At 45.6% G+C, this 17125-nt stretch overlaps 1 protein-coding gene across 3 annotated transcripts in view; it reads left to right on the top strand.

Moving 5' to 3' along the window:
- Positions 1–16646, top strand: part of MCM3AP (minichromosome maintenance complex component 3 associated protein) — an 81937-nt gene extending 65291 nt beyond the window's left edge. For all 3 annotated transcript variants that reach the window (XM_050916467.1, XM_050916465.1, XM_050916466.1), the window contains exons 21-29: positions 1740–1893; positions 2861–3119; positions 3535–3632; positions 5783–6173; positions 7148–7405; positions 8737–8866; positions 11545–11742; positions 13945–14095; positions 14594–16646. In XM_050916467.1, coding sequence (XP_050772424.1) covers positions 1740–1893; positions 2861–3119; positions 3535–3632; positions 5783–6173; positions 7148–7405; positions 8737–8866; positions 11545–11742; positions 13945–14095; positions 14594–14752 — 1798 coding nt within the window. In that variant the 3' untranslated portion in view covers positions 14753–16646. The remainder of the gene's footprint in view (positions 1–1739; positions 1894–2860; positions 3120–3534; positions 3633–5782; positions 6174–7147; positions 7406–8736; positions 8867–11544; positions 11743–13944; positions 14096–14593) is intronic.
- The last annotated feature ends 479 nt before the right edge of the window (positions 16647–17125 follow it).

The raw sequence follows: 17125 nt of genomic DNA on the forward strand, positions 1-17125 counted from the left end.
GTTTAAGAAGCTTCATTTAAAATTAAATTAAAATGCAAAGCCCCCCTGACCGGTGGCCAGCACCTGGGCAGTCTGAGTGCCACTGAAAATCAGCTTGTGTGCCGCCTTCGGCACGTGTGCTATAGGTTGCCTACCCCTGTGATAATCTTATCTAACCGCCTGTACAACATATGCCATACAATTTCACCCAACAGTTCCTGCGTCATGCCCAGTAACCTGTGGTTGAACCTGGAGCGTATCCTTTAGAAAGATAGCCAGTCTTGTTTTCAAAGCTTTAAAATGATGGAGAATCCACCAGGCCCCTTGGTAAGCTGTTCTGTTGGTTGATTGTCAGAGGGGGTAGCCGTATTACTCTGGATCTATAAAAAGCAACAAAGAGTCCTGTGGCACCTATGTCTGACGAAGTGGGTATTTACCCACGAAAGCTTATGTTCCAATACGTCTGTTAGTCTATAAGGTGCCACAGGACTCTCTCTTGCTTTTTATTGGTTGATTGCCATCCCTGTTTAAAAAAAAAAAAAAAAAAAATTGCCCCTATATGAAACGCATATGTAATTTCCTACCTTTTTACAAAAGCTAACTGTAAAAACCAAAATTCCATCATGTGGGACAATAGCAACCCCATATTGACCCCTGCAATGGTCATCAACGAGTTTGCAATCGACAGTTGGATTCACAGCCTGGGCCAATAAATGGTAGCAGTAATAGTCTGTTATCCCCTGTATGAATCAATCACTAGCAGGAGATGTATGACTCTAAGAGCCCTTACTACCAAGGCATCCGGTGCACTGACTCTCAGTATGCCAGCCAACTCACTGCCCCCAACACTCTGCTGTCATGATACTTATCCAGAAGGTATTGTGTTAAGGTATCGTCTGAGTGCTGGTGATTAGTGTAATTGTAAAATGCATGTGTCAGTGTTATATGTGAAGTTCTGACCTCCTTCTGTGTGATGTTATTAGAACATGTTCAAGACCAGATTGTCTAGTCTAGGTAAAGGTGATTAAGAGATCTGTCCTAGACAGAGGAATGTAGGTTTACCTCAGTTAATATATTACAGTATCAGTAAATGAAGCCAGCAGGGGGTTATCCTGATTCTGAGGCAGAGTTAGCATAGTTCCTGCACCCAAAAGAGAGACAGGAGACTGAATCCGCAGGAGGCCTTCCTGACTTGTAAAACAAAGCCAGTCCCTTTGGGAATGTAAGCAGCAGAGACACTCCATCTTTATCCTTCACCTCAGGAGACAAAAAACCAAGCGATTTGATTTCTCTGATATTCCTGTGGGATATTGGCCAGTAAAAGCTGGAAAGGGGATGGTGTGCGAGAGAGAAACCATCTTGAACAAAGACTATCTTTCCAGATGCATCCGACGAAGTGGGTATTCACCCACGAAAGCTCATGCTCCAATATGTCTGTTAGTCTATAAGGTGCCACAGGACTCTTTGCTGCTTTTACAGATCCAGACTAACACAGCTACCACTCTGATACTATTTTCCCCTAACTTTATGCACAGAAGCAGTTAAGCGATTTTTCTTGAATGAATGAATGACCGAATGAACAAACGAACGTGAGGCAGACATCTGGCATGAAAAGTTTTAGCCCAAATAGTAAACTTTGGCAAAGTTCTAAGCAACTTAAAATTGGGATTTACAATGGAGAGTGGTCGCTTAACTATAGATTTTGTGCCAGTGCCACCTATCATATCAAATGAAAAAGATGGTTTCTTTTTTGTTCTCAGGGTACTAGCGGATTGGTTGAAAGTGAAATTTATGGGAGATAAAAGATCAAAGGATATGATCTCCAACACAGAGGAGAGAGTCCAGACACTTGCATTGTTTAACTCTCTTGGAATGCAAGGAGATCGGGCTGTTTGTGTCAACTTGTGTGTAAAGGTACGTTAGAGCAGTCTGTTAGCTGTGTGCTGGTCCTATCACCTCTCTGATGCTAAGGAATGCTTTGCCAAGGCTATCAATGTGTGGTGTCATCTGCAAGCTCATCACCGTTTACAAAGTCGGATCAGTCAGGGAGTCTCAGTAGTTCATTTTTTTAACCCTGTTCAAAGCCATATAGTCCAGTTTAGCAGAATTCAGTTTTTATTTTTTATTTTGTAATTTTGATGGATAATATCAATGTTTATTTTAAAGCTTTTAAAAAAATTTCATCTTTTTAAATCTTCACAGTTGTGGCAAAATATGGGGGCTCAGGCAATGGGGGTGGACAGACAATTATGTAATGACTGTAGACACTGAGACTTAAAACTTTATAATTGTTAAAATGCAAATTGTCAGCATAATATTTCAAAATTTTAGCCTTGGATGGATGGAGATATTTTCCCATTGGTTTGTGTGCGTGTACAGCGAAATCAGACTTTATAGACATTTATCGATAAAAAATCTTTTTCTAAATTGTATTTTTTTGTGAAAAATGGTTTGAAATTTTTTTATTTTGTTTTCCCTATTTTTTCCTTTCCTTTTCCTCCTTTTTCTTTTCTTGTAATTTTTTTTTCAGTCCTTTTCAAGAATTGAAAACTACTATGTGATTGGATAACGAGGGGTGCCAAATTAAGGTTTCATGGGCAGCTTTAATCCTGCCTGGTGTTTCCTAGCTTTTGAGTGCTTGACTTGGCAACCTAAATAAAATCCCATTTATACATGCACATATCACATAAAAACTTCATATGTATATGATGTGCCCATATTCAATGTCTTGCTTGTTTTTCTCTCCCTCCCCTGCAAGCTTTTGTCCCCCCTCCCACGAAGTTCCCAGGAAGGAGCCTCCCGTCAGAAATGCCATTGCTAGCTTGATCTCTGAGCCCCTCTTGTTTGTTGTAACTGAATTGTCTCCTTTGTGCTTGCGCAGGTGGCCCATGGCACCCTCAGTGACTCGCAGCTTGACGGGGCTGAGGCACAGAAGGATCTGCTTGGAACTAGTGGTCTTGTTCTCCTGCTGCCCCCTAGAGTGAGGAGTGAAGATGTGGCTGAGGAGGATGTTTACTGGCTTTCAGCTTTGTTGCAGTTGAAACAGCTCCTTCAGGCAAAGCCTTTCCATCCAATAGTACCTCTGGTGGTTCTAGTCCCTACGCGGGGAGAAGAGGCCACAGAGAAGGAAGTAGAAGAGGGTATGTGATTTTCTGTGCCTTGAAATAACTATTAATATTTAGGATTATGCCCAAGGCAGAGAATGAGCAATAAATGTGTTCCTCCAAATGCAACATTTGGCTAAGAGCTGTAGATGTGAGACGGAAGGATCCTCTGATCTCTAACACAAATCCAGAGAGCCTGAGGAATGAGACTGTAAACTGAAAAGCAAAACTAAATATTAGGATTTATTTTATTTTTTTTCAAGGATTTCACTTTTACTTTGCATGTAATGTTTTGTTGCTACAGTGTGGGAAAAGAATGGGGCTGTCAGAAGTAGTAAATCTCCGCTCTCAATGCAGATAGGCTGAATAGGAGAACTTCATTTTTTTTTCTGCTGTCTGTGTATGAATAATGAAAAATGCTTCTGGTTCAGCTATTGCTTTTCCTTTAAAGGTTTGATGCTGGAAGATTTGATTTCAGCTCAGCTGATTTCGGAATACATTATTGTTGAGATTCCAGATTCTGTCAGTGACTTGCAAGGCACCAACAGGGTAGGAGCAGTAGTTCCAAAATTAAATATTCAAAAGCTTATCACAAAGGTCTCTACTACCTTAATTTTTCACATTGGGTGAGGAATGTTCTCCACATTGTAAATAACTGCATTTTAAGCTACCACTCTGAGTTTTATTTTGTGGGTTGTTTTTCCCATTGCTAAAGTTGAGCCTTATCATAGTTTGTGCACAGAAGATTTAGCTCCTACCGAACCAACCTTTGGCCAGAGCGGAACTTGGCTAGAGTTATGTTTCAGAAGATACTGTTCTTTAAAATATTAGAAAATAGCACAAACATTTTCAGCTAAAGCTCCAGCCCCAACCTTAACTCTGCCCCTGCATTTTGCCCATCCGCCAGTAGTCCTGCCTGTCCTCTACGCATGGTCTGGAGACCATACATATGGAGTCTGTCTTCGCTGGCAGATAATATAAAACACAGCTGTCTCCAGCTTATATTGGCTAAAGGGGGCATGTCTGCTATTTAACCAAACAATGTTATGGTGGATTAAGGGCAAACCTTTGTATCATAGAATTGTAGGAGTGGAAGGGACTTCGAGAGGTCATCCTGTCCGGATCCTTGCCCTCATGGCAGGACTAACTATTATCTAGACCATCCCTGACAGGTGTTTGTCTAAGCTGCTCTTAAAACCTCCAGTGATGGAGATTCCACAACCTCCCTAGGCAATGTATTCCAGTGCTTAACTTCCTGGAGAGGAATTTTTTCCTAATGTCCAGCCTAAACCTCCCTTGCTGCAATTTAAGCCCATTGCTCCTTGTCCTAGCCTCAGAGATTAACAAGACCTATTTTTCTCCCTCCTCCTTGTAACAACCTTTTATGTACTTGGAAACTCTCAGTGTTCCTTAGGATTTGCGTCCTGAGCTGGAAAGGATCCTGTGCAGGTCGTGCTCAGCTGATAGTTCTGCATACTCTGTTCACTTCCCAGTACCCTCTACATTGAATGGGAGAGGTGCTTTTGTCCTCCTCCCCACACAGAGGAAAGGGGGAACTTGTCTGGCTGCTTCCATAACAGAGCCTAAAGGAGTCAGAATGTACCCAGTACATTTCCTGTTCTTTCAATCTGCGTTTTACATAGAATAAAAGACTCTGAGTCTAGAAGGAGCATTAGGACCATCTAGTCTAACCTTCTGTGTAACATAAGCCAGAAGCCACTCAGTGGTTCGTGCATGAAGCCCAGGAGCTTGTGTTGAGCTAGAGCAGGGATAGGCAACCTATGGCACTGATGCCGAAGGCGGCACGCGAGCTGATTTTCAGTGGCACTCACACTGCCCAGGTCCTGGCTACCAGTCGGGGGGCTTTGCATTTTAATTTAATTTTAAATGAAACTTCTTAAACATTTTAAAAACCTTATTTACTTTACATACAACAATTGTTTAGTTATATATTATACACTTATAGAAAGAGACCTTCTAAAAATGTTAAAAGGTATTACTGGCACACGAAACCTTAAAATAGAGTGAATAAATGAAGACTCAGCACACCACTTCTGAAAGGTTGCCGACCCCTGAGCTAGAGTGTCTCTCTAGGAAAGACACTCCATCTGGATTTAAAGACTCCAAGTGACAGAGAATCTGCCACAAACTTTGATGATCTGCCCCAGTGGCTAAATTAACTTTTCATAACATCTGCACCTTTATTTCCATTGTGACCATGGCTGAGTTCAACTTTCAGCCATTGGATCTCATAATGCTGTTGTCTTCTAGAGCCCTTTGCTATCAGATAGCTTCTTCCTGTGTGGGGAATTTCAGACTATTGCAGTCACCAGGGCCAAGTTCCAAAGAGTCGAGCCATGCTGCCTGGAAAGCAGAATGCAATACCCCATTCTGGAAATCATCAGTTGGGAATGGTCACCAACGGATTCTGTGCCAGTATCTGTTTTCAGCTCTGACCTTGTGTGGTGTGGGAATTAAAGTTGTTTCATGGAGGTAGAGTAAATTAATGGTGCTGCAAAATTTAGCAATTGCTGCTGTGAATGTCCCAGTTGTTGCTGTGGGATTTGTTCGCATTGTACCGTGGACTATGAAACCACTGGGGCTGCAGGACTGAATCCTTAGTGTCACTAGTTAATATTGAGCAGAGCTTCTGAAATGGCCTGGCTGACTGCTTTGTTCTGTCAATGTTTGTGCCATAGCTCTCCGAGGCAGTGCGATGGCTGCTTTCCCAGTGCCCCAGCTCCCCAGAGCTCGACTGCCAGACCCTCCAGCAGTTCATCGAGGATGGGGTCAGCCGTGAGTTCAGCGGGCGCTTCTACCATGACCAGAGGGAGAGGCGTTTGGCCGGCCTGCCCTCCCAGGAGCCCAGCGCTATCATTGAGCTGTATAACAGCGTGCTGCAGTTCCTGTCTGGGGTGGTGTCCTCCGAACAGCTCTGTGACCAGTCCTGGCCTGTCACTGAGTTTGTGGAACCTGGCGGCAATAAGCTGCTTCCTCACCTCCAGTGGAACGCACTGGATCACCTAGGCTGGCTGAGGAAGGCCGTGCTGTCCTTCCAGATCCCGCACATGGACCTTCCTCCTCAAGGGGGTATGTACTTCGCACTGGGCAGAGAGCTGCATCTCAAGGCGCTTTAGGATCAGGAGACAAAGTTTTTCCCTTTGCCAACAAATGTCTCTCCCCTTACATTGAAAATGTGCTTCAGCCTTTTTGTACCAAAATCTAGCCATAAATCTCATGGTTTGTTCCGTACCCTGATTGCATGTGTCTCCTGCATTATGTACGTTAGCCTGATCAGGATCTTTGCTCAGACTAGGCCCAGCCCTGGAGGGAGTGGATTGCAGCAGGTTCAGACTGAGGTGTATCAGCAGAGCTGAGTTAGAGGAAGCCTTTCCGCAGTGTGCTGGACTGGCCATTGCTGCTCCTCCCTGATTGTAATATCCAGTGCAAACAGTTACTCAGTGGAGATTATGCTAACCAATTGCAGATCGAGGGACGTGATCATTCCCCTCTATTCGACATTGGTGAGACCTCATCTGGAGTACTGCGTCCAGTTTTGGGCCCCACACTACAAGGGGAATGTGAAAAATTGGAAAGAGTCTAGCGGAGGGCAACGAAAATGATTAGGGGACTGGAGCACATGACTTATGAGGAGAGGCTGAGGGAACTGGGATTGTTTAGTCTGCAGAAGAGAAGACTGAGGGGGGATTTGATAGCTGCTTTCAACTACCTGAAGGGGGGTTCCAAAAAGGATGGATCTAGACTGTTCTCAGTGGTACCAGATGACGGAACAAGGAGTAAGGGTCTTAAGTTCCTGTGGAGGAGGTTTAGGTTGGATATTAGGAAAACCTTTTTCACTCAGAGAGTGGTGAAGCACTGGAATGGGTTCCCTGGGGAGGTGGTGGAATCCACTTCCTTAGAGGTTTTTAAGGTCAGGCTTGATAAAGACCTGATGAGATGATTTAGTTGGGGTTGGTCCTGCTTTGAGCAGGGGGTTGGACTGGTGACCTTCTGAGGTCCCTTCAAACCCTGATATTCTATGATTCTATGTTGTTTTTGTCCAGCTCCCTGGCTTCCTGTCTGCTCCATGATTTTCCAGTACGTGTCTCAGATCGCCAGCTGTCCCCAGACCCAGCCAATACTCCATTCTCAAGTGGAGAACCTGTTGAGCAGAACCTATTGCAAATGGCAAGGCAGGCTGTTTGCCGGCTCAGGAGGTGATGGACCTGCAGTTGACGAAATCCCCTGGGATGAGATCTTTGCACTGTGCATTGATCATAAACTGAGAGACTGGAAACGCCCCCGGCTGCCTGTCATACCAGGTATTCATTGTTCTGGGGTGGGCTGGTCTGTGCTTTGTTACATATTGCTCTCTTGTTCTGTTACATTTTCACCGCACTGCTTGTGGGCCCATTCCCATGGTGTCCAGGGGTAGTGTATAGCATCTGGGAGGGCTGGGCTCCCCATCATTCCCACTGCTCTCAGCAGCAGTATGATTGTGGGTGTTTCTGCATTTGCTGCACATCCATTGGCCAGCTGTGGGACTTGCTTTTCCTGAGCCCCTGGCAAGCTAGACTCTGCCCAGCATTGCTTCTCATGCTTGCATGGAAGAATATGTCCAGAACCTCTCCTGTCCAGTCCAGATCCAATTACGCTATAAGCCAATTTTGGCCTCAGACACTTAGTTCCATTCAGATTAGCAGCGGTTCCATGCACCTTTCTGAGGGCAGAATTTGGCCCCAACATTGAAACTGCCAGGCATTGTTTGCCCAGTGACATTGTTCAGCTCTTGTTCAGACCTGTTGCCAGTGACCATTCATGTACCATGCCTCCCTGCAATCTGACTCCTGGGTTCAGGCACTGAGGATGTGCTCTGAGAATTGATGACGGAGATCTAATAATAATAGCACATCCTTAGAATTAGTAGTATCACCGTTTTGCTGTACTCCAGCAAACAGCTATAAGGATAAAATGTGGATGGTTGTTCGGTGTGGTAAGGGAAATGCAGAAAGAATTAGCTCATTGGTGTGCTGTGGGGCCTAGATGTGAATATCCTCCCTGAAAGGTGTACAGACTATTGCAAATAGAGCAGGCTTGAGGGGCTGATGTTTCTTTTCAGGGTGTCTGCGAGTACATGGCCAACACATCTCAGCCTAAGGTTCAGAGCAGGTGGGTAAACTCTGGCAACTTGCTAGTTTTAGATAAACCGGTAAAACCTGCTGCCATGAATAAGCATTACTGGCGAGAGGAGTTGAGGCACAAACCTCCTTGGGCCGACCTCCTTCCAGAGAAATTGCAGATGGATTCAATGTAAAAGGTGTTTTCTGCATGAGAAACACCAGTCTACATTTCAGTGTAAAAATATCTGTTGCTGAATTGAGCATCAGTGCCTTGCACAGAGTGGGGTTGGGTGCACTGGGATGTTAAAAGTGAAGCTAAAGCGATATTTGACAGTAACCCCAACAATCCGATCTGGAATTTCCTGGCTATTGAATCAGGCCCAAAAGGCACACTCCTGCAAGTTCTGTCTATTCAACAGAGCTAACTCCTCGCAATCTTCAAAACTTAAGGTACAGTTTTAATGTTGTATTTCTCTTGAAGCTGAAAGCCTGTATTGATCCTGACTTGATCTTTAATGTTTGTCTGTCTGTAGAAGCAGTGAGTGAAGATGGACAGATATATGTCTATTTCTTTAAGGAACATTTAAAAACCTTCACTCTTCCTTTTTCATGGGAGCAGGCCAGACTGCAAACGCAGAAAGAGATCCAGCAGGGACACACAAGGCAAGATGATTTTTTAAATTTGTCATGATAAATAGCATGACTGTATCTTCATGAATTGCACTGACATAGCTATTTGAGTGGGCACTGTACAAATTTGGAAATCGCACAGGGTCTTCATGATTGCACAGTGTGGGTTTTTGGTTTTCCCAACGCGCTTCGTATTTCTATAATGAAAAATGGATACTTTCTTTGGAAAGACATATACTACATTACAGCCCTATCCAGAGATCACAGTGCAGATTTGTTAGGTTTTTCCAAAGCTTCTCTCATGTCTTATGATGAAATAGATTAAAGCATTTTAGCTGTTACTAAACATGAAATGATTTACTCCTGGCTGCACAAAATATGGAGGAAGATAATGCTAATTAGGGGGTCTGGTGACATCATAGACCACAAGGGTAATAGCCTTGACAGAGTGCTAATTGTATGTCACTGTTGTATCCAATGTCAGTATCCGTTACATGTCTATTACAAACTCTGCTGGGCGTATTGGAACCGTCCATGCTGTCTTCTCCATCAAAATTAATTACAGGTTATGTCTTGCAGCACCAGAGCTCTTTGGCCTATTCTGAAGAGTGAATGCCTTTAATGAAATGTTGGAAGGCAGGTTCCCATTGTGCTGTTTGTCAGCCTGGATCAAAAGCTGCTTTTTATTCACATTCCTTATTTTAAATGTATTTCCCAGTAGTTGTGTCCCAGAGGAGGCTCTGTCCCTTGCTTGCAGGATGGAGCGGGAAAGGGCCCTTTGATAAGAAAAGAGCCAGAGGAGCTGACTGTAGGAGCAAGTGTGTCAGGGGCACAGAGCTGGTGTCTGGGGTGGGTGGTATCCCTCTAGAGGAGCGAGCCCCTAGCAACCTACTCACCACTGTCTTGCTGTCTCCAGAAGGGATAGGATGAAGTCAGTGGCTAGCGTTTCTCGTCAGAGCGCTGGCTGCACTCGGGTGTGGTCTGCGCTACAAAGTTAGATCTATGCATGGCAGTTGTGCAGGTGCCTATGTGGAAATTTGTCTCCCACCAATGTAAGCACTCCATTACGCTGACATAGTAACACCAACTCCCCGAGAGGTGTAGAATCACAGTCAATGTACTTTAGTCAACCACAGTGTGAGTGTAGACATTGTTCCTTAGATCAACCTTAACTGTCCTCCAGCAGCTGTCCCACAATGCCCCACACTGACTGCTCTGGTCACCATTGTGAACTCCACTGCGCAGGATCACGTAGACAGAACCTCCCCTTCCCTGCCAACATTTAAAGCCCTGCAGATTTCTGAAGTTCCTTTTCCTGATAGCCTGGTTTAACGAGTACACTGAGCAGCTCTCCATTGTTGAGTTCAACTGTCCAACTGTCCATGCTTCAGACTCACTGCTGCCTGGAGTAGTCAGGAGATATTGGTTGTCCTGCGCCTGTCAGGAGAAGAGGCTGTGCAGACACAGGTCTGAACTTGGTGAAGAAACATTGACATCTACAAGCAGATTGCTCAGGGGATGCAGGAGAAGGGGTATGACAGGGACCAGCAGGAGTGCCGTGAGAAAGCCAAGAAGCTGCAGCATGCCTACCAGAAGGCCAAGGAGGTCAACTGTCGATCCGATGTGGAGCTGCAGATCCGCCACTTTTACAAAGAGCTGCACATCATACTTGGCAGACACTCAACCATGGTCACCTCACAGCATCCTAGATACCTCCGAGGAGGGCGGGGTGGTGGTTGGTAAAGAGAATGAGGAGTGTGCGGGACAAGCAACCACAGGATCCAGCTGTGCATTGAGCCAGGACCTGTTTGACTCCACTGCAGTTCAGCCAGTCGAGCATGGGTGAGCCTGATGCAGGTGAAGTAGCTCCATGAATGCCACCAACAGCCTTGAATTGGTTTGCATGATGTCCCACAGCCGTCTGTCCTCCAGGGACTGTCATGTCTCCACTGGTTCAATGGGGCTTGCTGCTCTGCAAATTCTTCTGTGCTCGCAATGCTCATGACAATAGTGCAGAGCTCTGCGGGCTCCATGCTTCTGTCAGAGATGACAGACAGTGAGAGAGGCCACATGGGTTTGTGGCATTTTGAAAAAAGGTGCAAAAATTATGGGAAACAGACAATATTAAGGAAGAGAGAGAGTTGCAGACTGGGAAGCAGACCCCTGCGTGGCTCATTTAGGCCCCACTGTGCATTGCCAAAACTTCCTAAAAGACAGTATGCTGAAGAGTGGTGAGTTGCACACTGAGGTACCTACCCATGGTACCCTGCACTCTGCATCGACACAAGCACTCCTGTCGAGTACATGCACCACCAACAGATGGCGCCAAGTACGCACCCGCCCAAGCGCTGTATAACTGTGGTGGCTGTAGGCCAATGTAACCTGAGTCAGCATATGTTTGTAGCACAGACCTGGCCTCAGAGTCCAAGTAGCATGCGCTGCCTCAGGTGTCTTTCCTTACATGAAACCCACTCCTGAGTTGGGACCCACAAACTCCTTGCCCCACTCAAATCCCATGTTCACCTTATTCTCAGGACCTAAGAAGCATGTGGGTGATGCAGAGGCCTCATGCTGAACCCTCCATACAGGGGGATTTCATCCTCAGCAAATGTGATTATTTCCTTAGTTCCTGCTATTTCAGAATTCCAGCCAACCAGGAGCGTACTGGCTTTGGCTTTCCTCCCTCCCGCTAAAATACTTTCCTCTTCCAGGTCAAGGATACGCTCTCCTCAGTCATTTGTGAAACACTATCCCATTTTGCTGCCTCGAACTGAGCATGTTGTCGGCCTGGGGCATCAGGAAACGAGGATTCCCAGTGCAGCAGATCTAACACACGTGGCCTCGGCCCAGGAGTGCCTCCCAGAGCGCCTGGCTGCTAATCTAGAGCTGGAGAAGAGAGAGCACAGGAGGTAAGTGACAGGAACAGCTGCACAGACCTTTTGTAGCAGACTCATTGCTGGCTTTGCAGGGTGCTGGGGTTCATGAACAGAGTGTTGGCATCTCTGTTGTATGAAGCTGAGCTTTAGTGGTTTCATGGAGGAACCCAGATTATTGCTGACAATCTCTCCTTTGCATAAAGTTGCAGTGTCCTCCTTCCTCCTCCCCCTCCGCTCCTCAGCTATCAGAAACAGGGCTGGTTCTAGGGGCAGGTAAGCAGACCCTGGGCACCAGTTTCTTGGGGGTGCTCAGCTGTTTTTTTCCTTCCACCGCTTGGGAGGTGGGTGCCAAAAATGTTTTCTGCCCTGGCCAGCAAAACAGTAGGGCAGAAACATTAATCACATGGGCACTGTGGGGTTTGAGGTCCAGCCAATGGCTGTCACCAACAGTAAGACCATCAGTACTATAGCAAGGGTGAGTGCAGCAGAAGAAGAGGAATTTCTGTGAGCCCGTAGGGTACCAGGAGCAAAATCACAGAGCGTATCCCATGATTCTTCAAAAGGTGTGATCCTACCGACCAGATCTCAGCACGAGTCCTCGTGCTATTGCATGCAGTTCTGCCAGTCATCAGGCCAGGCCTTCTGCTCTTCCTCCAGCCTCCTCTCTAGCTATGGGAACAGTTTGACATCTGAGGCTGGATTCCTCTGTGATGCCGTGTCCTCGCCTTAGTGGGTGAGACACTAGCACTGCTGTGCCAGACACAGGGAAGGGTTGTTTGACTGGTGGGCGTGCTCCATGCTGCATGTCAGCCAGTTGGAAGGGATTTCTAGGATAAAGGCAGAGTTCTCTGTACATCGCCCCTGTCACTTCACCTTGCCATGTGCAGTTCCTTGTCTGTGAAAGCAGGAGATGATTAATGTATCTCCCTGTTGTCTCTCACTGACCTTTTCTATCTGGGATCCTGGAACAAGTTAGATAGTACATTGAGCTGTTTCCCACGTTTAGCTGAAGGGATCTATTTCTCTAAAAGTTCCCAGGATTCGGCATCTTTCATTCCTCTGAGGAAGCCAATAACTTGAACTCTGATCTGATGGCTAAGTAATACCCCAAGAATTTGGATTCCTCCAGTGGCATTGCTAATCCTGATTCTGAGCACTGCTTTTCTTCCTCTTCTGTAGTGACTCTACCAACTGAGCTGATGGTTGTTGTGTATCATTTGCTAAGTGAGGTGTTATTCTATGTAGTTTAGGATCTATTGGTATTAAAGCTTGTTGTATGAGCCATCTGTACTAGCATCAGGTGTTCTCCCTTCCCATCTTATTTACCTATGCTGGCGTGGACAGGCACTGTCTCTGGGGCGTGCTGTCTACCCCTGCTCGGCAGCTGAAGTACTGATTGGATTGGTGCCTTTTCTCAGGATGAGTGGGAAGAAGGGGGTGGTCTTCAGATTAGCTGTTTTAGGATTTTTTCCTTACAGCTTTTTCTGCAGTCTGCTTTGCTTGAATTGAGCCACACTGTGTGTTCAGAACATGGTGGATGGAATGATTGATTACAAGCAGAGCCCACCCTTCTGGCGTGCTTAACTCTGCTTTCATCCCTGCTTCCTGGATCATTTTAAGGGGATGTTCCCTTGTTTTTCTACATCTGTATCTCCGTCACTGTCTGTAAACTAAGGGATCAGAGGCTTCTCTCTGAACTTCATCAAACAGGAATGCATTGAATGGTGTCTCTGAATCTTCGACTGCAAACCTTCACATAGAGGCATGCAGAGGATCCCAAATCAAACACCTCACGAGTTGCTAAGAACAAACTAACTTACTACACTCAGGCCTGAATGAGTCTCATGAGTTAATTTGGGGAAATAGTCATTTAGTTTGGAATCCAACAAGCTACTGTTTGAACTGATTTTCTCTCTGCATATTGCCATTTTCAGGAGCCCTCCGTTAGATTTAAACGTCTTTTGAAAAAACTGCCTAGGCTCATGGCAACTGAGCGTCTCGTAGATGCCATCATGATTTAAAAACAGAAACGGTGCAGTTACCCCTTTCCTGAGCCCATGCTGGGCTCCCTGAACTTCTGATTTGTGCAGTGTCACTGGGGCGCTTGGGCTGTCGGTCAGACCTAATTTCCTTTTGTGGTTACATCGGCCATGTGAATGCTTTGGGCAGAGAAGCACAAGGTGTATAAAGCTGAACTGCAGTTTGACTTGTGCCTGTGACCTTGTTTCTGTCTAGGTTTCAGGAGAAGCTACACCAGTGGTTAGCAGAAGATTCTGAGCAGCTCCCATGCTCCTTGTCTCTTCCCCTCTACCTCCCTCAGAGCCTGCTTTGTACACCTCAGGTTATCCATCCACTGAGTGAAATGCCCACGTCTCCATGCCCACAGGTAAAAAGAGAACTTGATATGGGAATAACAGATATTTTTCATGGTAGAATTCCAAGTCTGTGAATTTCTCGAGAGAATTTCTGCCTGCCTAGGAGATGGGCTCCAGCTGTCCTGGACAAGTGGGCTGCTGTGAGCATATTTCCCAGAAACACAAGGTTAGCCTGGTGTTTATATGCGATATTAAACATGGGTCCTTCTGATCTGCCCATTGCATTGTCGCTGTCTCCTTTGCTATTGTGCATAGTAACAGTGAGCTGCGATGTGGCACAAGAGAATCAGCCAGCCAACACTCCACTCCACCGAGTTAAAGGTGGGAGCTGGGTTGTGAGAGTGCTAGCTAGGCCCCACCCTCCTGGGAAAGGAAGTGTTTGGCTGGCACCCTAGGAGATTGCTGGTTCAGAGGCCAAGCTATCTCCAAAGGTAGCAGAGGGCTAACTTTCCCTTGTTTCTGTTGGACAAGTGATTCTTTGACAGTAGTGCATCTTTCCCTCTGGACAGGCTGGAAGTCATGTGGAGCATGGGCATCTGGTGGAGGGGTCCAGCACCTCTCTGTCGGACAGACTGAAACGCTTACAACAGTTGATCAGAGTTAACAAGGAAGAGGAGATTGCCTGTGAGCTTCATCTATCTGCCTTGCTGGACATGGTGGATGTTTAACTGGGGTCCAAGCCAGCATGTGGAACAAGAGACCTCACGGCGAAAGATTGTCCAGGATGTGGGGTCAGACAATCAATGTCCCAAAGCAGGTGCCTATGCTAGAAACTACGTCTCTCGGCCCGGGAGGAATCGTGGCAACATACACTGGACAGGGATGGATCTTGTGCACCAGTCCCTCCCCCAGTGGAGGGGGTGTCTGCTCACAATCCCTCGCCTGCCCAGACCTGCATTTCTTGCAAGCTCATGTCTGGGTTTTGCTTGGTGTCCTCCAGCGCTATGATTCCTTCACACTAAGCTGCCCTATTCCACAGGTGGGGACATCATGACAAGCAGTGCTTCAGGCTTGGTCTGTACATTAATGTTGTCTATATAAACGCCTCCTCGCTTGCGTCCCTATGACAGCCCCAGCAGAGAGGGATAAACTGATTGCCGTTCAGATGCTCAGTGCCTGCTCAGCTTCACATCTGTAAGGGGAACAAAGCAGCCCTCCCCCTTCTTTGACTGCCAGACTCCCTGCACTGCCAGCCTCTTGGTAGTATAGTAAGGCTGCTGAGAAAACTGTAGGCCACCAGGCTGGCAGAGTTAACACTTTAGCCTGCCATTGGATTTTGGTCTTTGCTGAAATGAGAACAAGAAAATCCTGCCAGTGGGTGTACAAGAAGAGCCATTCTGCTGGAATCATGCAGCTCAATTTGGTTTCACTAAAAGAATGTCGTAAGGTAGGTTCGTCCTAAAGTCAGTGAGGATCCTTAGGTAGGAACAGTGTGACTCTAATCTGAACACTGCCAGAATATAGGTAGAAGTCACAGGCTGAGCAGTTTTGGAGTCTGTGGAAGTTGTTTTGTTCTAGTCTGCTTGTTTTTTATTCACTGTTCTGTTGCCTTTTGAGCCTCCCAACTACCCATGAATATCTTCTCCCTGGTAAAGAAACATTTGGAGTATAGTTCTTGTTCTCAAGAGTCCATAAGATTCCTGGACTGTTGTCTCTAAGTAATGCTCCATGCAAGGCAATTGTGTACTTTGTGGCCTACGTTTCGTTATGTTGCCTGTTTATGGCAGATACGTACTGAAAGAGCTGCTCCCCTCTACTGCTGAGACCCAGTGCCTGGGATTTTGTTTTTAAATAGCACTGAGGAATTCTTTAGCAGCTGCTGTTTCTCAGCTTCTCATGAGGTTCCTGTTTTGAAAGTTGCATCATTTTTATTTTAAAATAAAAGTATTATCTGCAGTGAACTCCTGGGACAGTGTGTTTTATGTCAGTATTCTGATGGAAGAATTTGTTCATGTAAGAAAACCAGACTGTTTCAAGCTTGGATTGATCAGGTATCCTGAAACACGGGTATTGACAGGTTTAGCAACGAGCAGTTTCTCCTTCTTGCCCACCAATGAGAAGTCAGTTGCCTATTTAAACATTTGTATTTAAAATTCTCACTGCTCCCCAAGCATTCACCCCCCCTGCTCCCAAGTTCCCACATTTTTCCCAGTCTCTCTTTTTAAAGTAAAGCTTTTTCTCTGTCCTTAAAATGCCATTAGTAAATTTGGTTTGATCTTTTAAGCTAAAGATCTGCTGATAAAAACTGGAATATGAGGGTTTAAAAAAATGTAAGGGAGGTTGTGCTTGAAGGCTATTCTTGCTTCTAAACTCGTCCTGCAGACCATGGAGCTAGTTTTGGATTATTTTTTAAACAGACTAAAATGAAATTAACCAGTCCACATTGTACTCTCAGCAATGGCTCACTGGAAATGCTGTGGTTGATCTGCTCTACATTTACAGTTAGTGTTGTAACGTTATAAAATGGAATCAAGAAACCTGGGCTCTGTTTTTGAGATCACACTTTCAACTATGTACCAATGTAACCTTTCTATGTATATAATAAATTGTAAGTGGCTTAAATTATATTGTCAAAATTTATCACTACAGAAAAATGCTTCATACTCTACATTGAATGCATTTTCTTTGCAATGAAGACTTGTAGTGTCTACACTAGAAATGCTACAGTGACACAATTGCAGTGCTGCAGCTGTGCCACTGTAGTGTAAACACTTCCTACAGCAACGGGAAGGATTCTTCCTTCACTGTTATGAATCCATCAGTCCGAGAGGCAGTAGCTAGATCGACAGAAAAACGACCTAGCAGTGTCTCCACCGAGGCTTAGGTTGGCTGTACCATGTTTCACGGAGTGTGACATTTTTCACAGTCCTGAGTGATGTTGCGAAGCCGACCTAACTTTGCAGTGTAGCCTAGATCTTCGAAAAGATAACCCCAGAGTTTTAACTGTTGACTATGCCTAATTGCTGAGAGATGATAAAGCAAATAAGTCTCTCAGCATATATGCTGCAAGTGTTTGTGTTGCTGTGTTGGGAAGTAAAAGG

The sequence above is a fragment of the Gopherus flavomarginatus genome, chromosome 10, assembly GCF_025201925.1.
Source record: "Gopherus flavomarginatus isolate rGopFla2 chromosome 10, rGopFla2.mat.asm, whole genome shotgun sequence".
Taxonomy (NCBI): Eukaryota; Metazoa; Chordata; order Testudines; family Testudinidae; genus Gopherus; species Gopherus flavomarginatus.